This window comes from Ceratina calcarata, unplaced genomic scaffold (genome assembly GCF_001652005.2).
Source record: "Ceratina calcarata isolate Rehan_Ccalc_2016 unplaced genomic scaffold, ASM165200v1 scaffold86.2, whole genome shotgun sequence".
Taxonomy (NCBI): Eukaryota; Metazoa; Arthropoda; class Insecta; order Hymenoptera; family Apidae; genus Ceratina; species Ceratina calcarata.
In genome coordinates this window covers 567,390-576,477 of record NW_017179946.1, presented here as the reverse complement: position 1 = coordinate 576,477, position 9,088 = coordinate 567,390, and the positions used below count along the sequence as shown (strand labels likewise).

At 42.0% G+C, this 9,088-nt stretch overlaps 1 protein-coding gene across 5 annotated transcripts in view; it reads left to right on the top strand.

The window, feature by feature from the left end:
* The first annotated feature begins 3,293 nt into the window (after positions 1-3,293).
* The window catches only part of kcc (solute carrier family 12 member kcc), a 40,532-nt gene continuing 34,737 nt past the window's right edge, over positions 3,294-9,088 (top strand). For 2 of the 5 annotated variants that reach the window (XM_018035077.2, XM_018035075.2), the window contains exon 1: positions 3,779-5,061. In XM_018035077.2, the coding sequence (XP_017890566.1) occupies positions 4,992-5,061 (70 nt within the window). In that variant the 5' untranslated portion in view covers positions 3,779-4,991. Of the gene's footprint in view, positions 3,651-3,777; positions 5,062-9,088 lie in introns of those variants that run through there. The other 3 variants (XM_026818776.1, XM_026818775.1, XM_026818777.1) reach the window with 3 other exon arrangements.

Here is a 9,088-nt window from a genome sequence, read left to right as displayed (position 1 = left end):
GACTTCTATGAAACTCCTAAATAACTCCTATTAAGATCTTTGTAGGAATTATTTAGAAATTTGATAGAAATTCCGTGACACAAATGCCAGAAAATGTTGACAAGTTCCAGAAATTGGAATATTACTGTATTTTCTCAATTGTTCCAATTTTGGAAATTTACTTTATGTCATTGGAAGCTAGAATTTTATATTAAAAACGACGACAGGAACCAAGGGGGAAGAAGTTTACACGATCGAGTCAAAAAGTTGTAGATTAAACGGCGTGTTTTCGACAAGGGATATTTTTGCTGAGAAACCGTCAATCCTCGTGCGGGGAGGCGTTCGATCCATCGTCGTTTCAAGCCGAGCTTAAGCTATCGGAGCTTTGGGTCGGCCGTATACGCGGCTGGGTGATATAAATATCGCGCTTTATGTAGGAAATAACGCGCAGCTTTTTCCCTCCCCGGTGCCGCGTTAAGCCTCGGTCCCGGCTTAAATGGTCTATCGTAACGAGAGAAATCGCGCGCGATTCTGTCTCGCGTTCGATTCCCCTGACAACATTCGCCACTAACAATAGCAACGTGTTTCCCGTTCTCAACGTATTTCTCACCGAACTCTTTGTACCTGAATTGTTATTATCGAACTCCGTTATCCTTGTTACATGCACATTCTTGTAATAATAATAATAATAATAATAGTAATAATAATAATAGCAACAATAGCAACAACGAATTGCAGAATTAAAAATTGACTTACCTCAAAATTAAAAATAAAAACTGCATTGAGTTTAACGAAGTAATAATACTTTTTCATTTCGTGTTAATATATTGCAACGATAACGTTTATTATTAACGATTATAGATGAATTAATTATACGTCATAAATGAATTCATTAAGTATGCAGGTCGTACACATAATATACGACATTAAGGTTAGATGCTATTTTAGGAGTGGATGAAGGAGCGTGCTTGAATCCATTGTAAACTTTAAACAAACAGGAAAGCTAATACTGGTAGTAAATAATGAAGATTTTCATAAGAAAATGACTTCATGTTAGCCTTTATTTTCTACAGCACATGCACTCTCTTTGAAGCCTTTTTGGCTACAATAGTTGACATTTCAATATAAAATACAGTATTAAAGGTAAAAATAGCAGAACATATATCAGTATAATTTTTTGATAATTTCTATTAAGACTTCATTTCTCAAAATATTACTTTAATAATTAATTGAAAACTTTATTTTATATTTTTTAATCGCTGTGTTAGTTTGAACTTATGAAATGAATTTGGATAACAGAACTGTTGCATCTATACTGCATATGCAAGGAACAAACAGAATCACTTTATAAAATAATATAAAAAGGCTTTAGATTTAATTAATTAAATCTCAGTCGTGTAGTCGTTTTAACAGTAACAATTTTTGTTAAACGGCGACACTTAAAATAAAACCGTCGCTGCTTTCATAGCTCGGCTCATATCCATTGTGATTGTTTCGCCGGGCACGCCAACCAAAAACTGTCTGGCATTTGACGAATGAACGAAAGAAAGAGTTTAACTCAAAAACGGAAGGTGAGAGATAGACAAGTTCAAAGAGAAATATCCTGTAAAAAAGCAATCCAAGATACTATTTTCATTCCTTTCATCTCCACTGCAATTGTTTATTTATTATATTTATATCAGAATTCAGAAAAATGTTTTGATGTTCGTTTAACTCTGATGTATTTTAAAATGAATAAATCTATTTGCATTTGTTGAACTACGAGAGGAAATGAATTGTCCGAATCCCAACGAGTACGGAATTCATATAAAAGCAACTTTCAATACTGTCGACAAGCAAATATAGTGAATTTTTATTGCCTCGCTATAACATTTTGCGTGGGGAGGAACGATTTGCATCAGGTCTGAAATAACACGTACAATAAAAGGAAAGAGAGGCATTTCACCTGGAAAATACAGACTGCATAAAATAAAAATATGGTACCTAGGACTTAAATCAGACGAGAGAAAATTAAACGAATTCACGCTGTTAGAACTTTGAACAAGATTGAGAATAAGAAAACTGATCACAGGGAAGGGCAATTTCTAAATAATTCATAAAACAACCAGAAAGTGCAGAGGTAACTTCTTAGCATAAAATAAATTTGGCGGAAGACGAAGAATAAATAGAAAAATAGAAAATGCAACAAGCAATATAAACAAAAGAACGGTGTGACGAATTGAAGAGACATGCGGCATGTTGGAGAAATAGCAAATAAAACTGTAGAGCGAGAGGCACGCGGTAAGAGCGGAAGCTGGGTGCGCGTGGTAGGTAAATAAAATAAAAGTCAAAGAGACACGCTTCGATGGGACACGAGTTTCCACAACGAATCGCACGAGGCAGGTAACTTCGACGTGGGAGAGGACGAGCATTAAAACTAGTCGAAACGAGAGATATTTTTCGAATACGACGAGAACGTGCGCGGGAGGAGGAGGAAAAATTTCAACGCTAAACGACCGAGGGAAGAAAAGGTCAAACATTGTTCGGGCGTCCAAAGAATCCGGCAGACCCGAACAGTGGGAACTTAGCGAGAGGAAGAAACTAGCCTGTAAACGTGCATTCGTAAATACGAAACTCTGCTCGAACCCGAGGTGAATCGGTAGATAAGGAAGAAGCGAGCGACGTGCAACTGGAGTGCTCCGGTTCGAGGGGAGGTACCAAAAACTGAGATCGGTTGAAGAATGAGCGCCGGTACAATTAGCGAAACGGAGAAATTCGAACGCGAGCAGGAGGCTGGATCAACAGAAACTGCCTGAAGAAGGAAATGAGATAAAGAGCGTCGGCCTCTCTTCGTTCTCCGTACGTCTGCTCTCTTTCCGTCCGCGTTGCAGGAGCCGGAGGAGGACAGGAGAGCGGGAGAGACAGGGGGACGCGCATCCCGGGGGTTGGCGCGTGCGCACGTCTGGGGGTTGGAAAAGCGGTGGCGAGCTGCTGAGAGCGCCCGGGACGCTGGCTCGCGTGAACGCGAGCGGACGCGACGAACTTTCGGGAGGAGAGGAAAGCGTGGACGCTACGCAGGGTGAGAAGATGCCGAGAAGGAAGAAACCGGAGGGTCCGGGGGTGTCGAGGGTGCGAGATAAAAGGAGAAGATCGAAGGCCCGAGACGAGAGGGAGACGAAGCGACGCGATACATACTGGGTGAGGAGAAGCGTCGAAGGGGTGGGAATAGACAGCGAGACAGAGAGAGAGAAAGAGAGAGAGAGAGAGAGAGAGAGGCAGGAACAGCAGGGAGAGTCGGTTTAGAGCGTGCGCAGCGCGGAGGGAACGAGAGGAGAGGAGGCCTGGAAAAGCCGGGAGTGTTCGTTCGAGTAAGCCCTCTCGGGCCACGTCCTCTCCTCGCGGCGCCGCGTTTCGCAGTCGACGTTTCACCGTTTTCCGCGAGAGGGAAAAACTACCGTCCCTGTCTTCCTCGTTCTCGTCCTCGCGGCTCGTCGATCCTTCCCAGTTTTCGCAGTGCGGTGGGTCCACCGGGAACGGTTAAAAGGCCCGATGATTCTCGCGACAGAATCCACCCTTGTTCACCCAGAGAGGAGTCCTCCGGCTGCACAGTAGAAAACAGTCGGCACACCACCGACCGACCGACCGACTGACGACCGGAGCGCCGTCAGCGGATGGAACCGTGAAGGGTGCGGGTACGCGCGGTAGCGAGGGAACGCGGGAGAAGGAGAAAGAGAGACAGAGAGAGCGCGCGCGGGAGTAGTGTAGAGAGGAGGGGAGGGGGAGGGTGGTTAGGGGGCCGGGGAGGGTGACGAAGGTGCTCCAGCACTCCGCAGCATCCGAGCCACGGGGAAGACAAGCGTCCAGGGGTGGTGACCTGCAGTCCGCTCCGCGAATCCGCTTCCCTTCACCTCGCGATTCTCGTGATCCTCTTCCGCGATCCGCGGATTAACATCCTCGGTGCTCGCTGCGGAGTCGTTTAAACAATTTCGTCGAAAACGGACAAGTCAACAGGATACATTCCGTCGTGTCTCTCGTGATCGACAGGTTAAATCTTTCGGTGTTCCAATAGCTCGTTCGAGAACCGGAAGAAACTTTCGTTCCGGTCGTCCCGATTTCTCTCCGCGATCGAGACATCGATTAACATCGCTCCTGGTGTCAGTTTGATAAGGACAAGAGGTTCGATTGTGATCCAGAGATTGATTAACGCTTCCAGTGATCGTAACCGGATTGAGTTCTCACGATACGAGGGGGGGATAATTGTGGAACGGTGAGGACCGAGGGAGAATCGTTCGGTTCTGTGTACCTGTCGATGCGCCCCCGTGGCAATCGGAACGATCGATCCTCCCGTACACGGACGCGTACTTCCGGGGATCGTCGTTCCGGCGTGGTTTAATTAGAAGAGCGTGCGCGACCGATCGAGCGGGCAGCCGGCGTACTGCGTGCCTCTGAATGTGCTCCTCTCGTCTCTCTCTTTCTCTTTCGATCCGGACCGAGGCAGCCGATTTGGTCCCGTGACCTTGTGACACACCGAGGAGTATCTGTGCCTCGCAAGGAGGCATGCGGAGGACCAAGCGTTGAAGCCAACACACCCTCTCTGGCCCGGCGAACGCGTTCCCCCCCGTTGCTTCCCTGCTCGCGTGTTCCTGCGACTGTCCCTCGTTTCAGGATCGCAATTGATCCAAAAAGTGATTTTCTGTTTGAAATAGAAGCCTGGAGGGAAGGATTCGTAGAATCAAAATAATACAAAGTGATCTTCGACGTAAAGGATTTTGGAAGGACTGAAATAATTTAAAAGTGATATTTCATTTGTGGGAAGACTTTCGTACGATGTCGAGACTGTCTGTATTGTTTTATTGAAGTGAGGTGGGTTTCAAAGTGCCAAATACGTACCTGAAGAACAATCCCGGGAAAAGAGATCGAAGGATCAGATAAGCGGAGAATTTCGAGGGAGAAGTGTCGGGCAAGGAGGAGATCACAAGGCGGCAAGAGGGAGCCGAAGCACAGCCCCGGGGTATCGAAGAACTGGCAGAAGTATGAGCGAGGGCACGCCGAAGTCCCAGGGCAAAACCGTGTCCGACGGCTCGCCGGCTCGCATGGAAGCTGGTATGCTTGCTCTAACTATAAACTATTCCCGAACTACGTAGCGTGTCTCGCCGGACACGCAACAAGACACGCTATTCAGTTTATGTAAACAACATTGGTCCACCCGGTAGAATTGAGATCTGAGTGAGCAGTGTGATTATTCGTCCGATCGAACTGTTCAATCCGGATGACGATTCAGGCTGTGTTTGAACAGCGCGGTTGGTCCGACGAAATAAGACTTAGAGCAAACGTGTTCGATTTAATCAGAATGTTATTTACACCGTTCGCTTTCAGAGAACGGTGTAATCAGTCTAGCAGAATTTCAAAGTTTTTTTAGTTTTAATTAGTTTAAAAAATCATTTCGAATTTGCCAATATTCAAAATGTAGTCAAAAGAGAAGCAGAGTAAATAATGGACATTAACATTGTTGACTTTCAGTTGTAATTTAATCCTACATGATATTCGAGATTGAATGATAATAATCGACGCTGGTATCTCTAATCGAATGAAATAAAAATATATCACTTTTACATTAAATGGTAATTTATATTGTTCTCTTTGATCTCAATTCTGTTGGATGAATTCAAAGAATATTTATCGTAGATCGAATTCTCATCAAAGTCCAATTACTTTAATACGTCATTATTCGTCAAAGTGAGTCCATGTGCTCAAGAGTCCATTTTAAAATGTTTCTAACAATTTTCCATCTCCCATTATCCGAGCCAAAAAAAGGAAATAGTCGAGCCACGTTTCCGTGATCACGAAATATCCGCTCGAACCCTTTGACCAACAAAACGGAAAACACACAACCGAAGAGCAGCAATCAAAGGCCGAAACGTCCGTGTCTTTTCAACTCCGGTTCGAGAGGAAATTCTTGAATGTAAATCTCTGGGGCGCATTAAAAGTCACGGTTCGGCCGCCCGGAGTAATTTTCTTGCTAAGGGAAAGAAAAAGGGTGGCTTTCATGTCCCCTGAACAAGAGCTGCTTTGCTGATAGCGCGATCTGCTACTACGTCAGTCCACCAGACCGTTCAAAAGGACTTTTCCTGTTTCCGTTCATTGTCTCCAATTTATTTGATCAAATAACAATGATTAAAAATATAAAATTTTGTTATGTCAGGAGGCACATTTATATGAAATCTTGAAATTTACATTGGAGGAGAAACCTTAAAAGTGTGTATTAGTAATTTCTAATCTTCGATGTCATCAAACAGTTCCAAATGAGATTGACTGAGATCATATAATTCTTGAAACACGTGCCTGATTAACAAAGCAAGGTTGAGAAGCTTTAAAATAATATAGATTATAGATATACATATATTTCATACCTCCAATAAAACAATTGCAATATGATACATTTTAATAGCATATGATTTTTACTATTCAAAATATGGTTCTAAATGTAATAAGTATTGCATTATTCATTAGACAAATGTATAATATGTGCATATGAAAACTGAAGTATTCTCAATGTTTTTATTTCCTAACGTTTCATATCTTCAGTAAAATAATTACAATGTGACATATTATAATAGCATATAATTTTTGTTATTAAAGATGTAATATAAAAGCTAAAGTATTCTAAATAAGGTCACCAAAAGTACTTTTGGTATACAGGCGACCTTTTTTAAAAATCGTGTCAGTGCATTAGGTCAACCAAGAACCTACCCATTTAGCACATTGAATATTTATCACTGCCTTTAAGAGTACCATTATTTGAAAACGTCAAAGCGCGTGCACTTTGTGTACCCGTTCATAAAAATATCAAAAATACATCGAAAGTGCTTTTACCCTAAACTTACCTTAAAAGCGTTTAAGTATTGCTGTTACAAATCAGCTATAGAGGATCCTGTCTCCTTCGACAGTTTGATCGCTTCCATTTCATGTTTAGAATTATTACGTTCTTAAAAAGATAAATCAGGTCTACTTAATAAATAAAAATTATGGTCAATAACTATGCATAGATAAAAATGAGATTAAATTATAATATTAATATCAATATATATAAATGTAATATCAATAATAAATCATAATTATAGTTGAAAAATTTACGGAAAGTATGCAATTAAAACTAGTAATGAACCAGTGGATAGAATATAAGGAATGATAAAATCGTCAACCGCGGTCGAATGCGTGAATTCTGAAAAAGCTGCGATGCAGTAGGGAATTCGAGAACACAACGTAGATAAATGATTCAATAAAACGTCGCGCGTCGAACGGTAAGTAATAACGTATTCAACGACGCGGGGCCTGGAGATTTGGTCTGGCGCCGTAAAAACGGGGCGACACGCCGCGTCGCGTGTCCACGGGGAATCTTCGGATTATGGCGAATCTGGGGCAGCAATTTAATTTTCAGAAACGTCCCTGAATCCCTCCCTGCTCTCGCGTATCCTATCAACTCGACTATATCGAAGATATCTTTGCTGCGAATATGTGCTCTTTACACGTTCGTTTCTCCTTGATACAACATGTTTTTTACGTAGTCTGCCTGTGCAGTGATCAAGTACCTTTTTATTAAAAATGCATTGTTAATCAAGATTGTTTTTATTTTACAAATTATTGAAAATGCATTGAAATCACATATACTGATTAAGTTTTAAGAACAGAAGAAGAAAAGAGAGAGAAGAAATTGGGCTTTAGTTGTGGTTTCCAACAAACTGGGCCAACGATTTCTGTCAACGCGTCTCTTTTCCCGCGATAACTCGAAAGTCAGCAAACTTTCTCGACCCCCTTGCTCGTTCCACCATGTAAACTTATAAATTCAACGTGATGTATTTTTCTTATCTTTGAGAGACTCGACTGCCCTCGGTTTTCCCCAACGCTAAGAATTGATCAATTCTATACGAAAAGTCATCTCTTCTTTTACATAATTCTCTAGACTTCTTCAACTTATTTAATTATTTTTATATCAAATGCAAAGTCTAACTTCGTACAATGAATAAAACGTTTAGAATTCGTCTTCCATTTTATTTCCACGGATGTTTCAAGGTGCGGCATTGTATTAAAAATTTATTGTTTGCACGAGAAAAATTCGACTGTGAAAGGGTTCAGAATACGACAGCATATTTATATTTTTTCTACGCGTTAGATAATACGTTGTTAGGGTGGTGAAAAGACAGTGTCGCGGACAGAAAAGGAGGACATTTTCCAGGTGGAGAGTGACATTGTAATGGGAACGTGCGGCGCGTTCAGAGGTATCGTAGTACTCGACCGCGTTCAAAGGAAGTACAACACTGGTTGAAAAAAGATGTCCCTTTGATACCGTGGAAAACGCTTATACCGCGAGGAAGGAGAGAAGGAAAAAGGGTGAGCCTCGCCTCGCACGCGGAGGGTTGAAAGCACTATTCTGGGTTAGAGAAAGTAACTTCTCTCCGTGAGTGTGGCCAGGTTAATAGTATACTATACTTCCAGCGACGTATAGCGCCGTCATAAACGTCGTAAACAGAAGTCTTCACGGTCATTCATATAATTAATCAAGTGTGCGTTTTATTTTGCAAAAAGTTGCCATGAATAATCTTACGTGTTCTCGAAAGCTTTCTTGGCTTCAAGTATTTCTTTCTCAGTACTTTTATAGTACAAGCTCGAGGCTTTTAGTACAGAATTATCATGACATATAATTCAGGTTTACGATTGGCTGTTCCTAATAAAAAATAATAAAGTAGAGGTAATATAGATTATAGCTAATGTCTATGTGTATAAAACAGACGCACAAAACGGTCATTATAAATTTTCCATATTCCGGAGGAGTGGAAGTAAATCTCAATCCAAGTTTTGCTTCTCGCGAGAAACACTTCAGAGAATAAAGTTTCACCCTAACGCTGGAAGTAGCGTAGCAGCCGCGAAACTTGGCCACCGATGCCTGAGACGGTGGAAGTTCGACGTTAACCCAGAAAGTGAACTTCCTGCGAACCGAACTCCCGATGATGCTAAATGACTCTTTCCTTATCTACCCGAATGGCTGTCCTAATTCCGCCGGGTCCAAAGATCCTTGAAAATTACCTTTCTTTTTCTCTACCTGCTCACTTACTTCGTTTCTAACATTTAATCC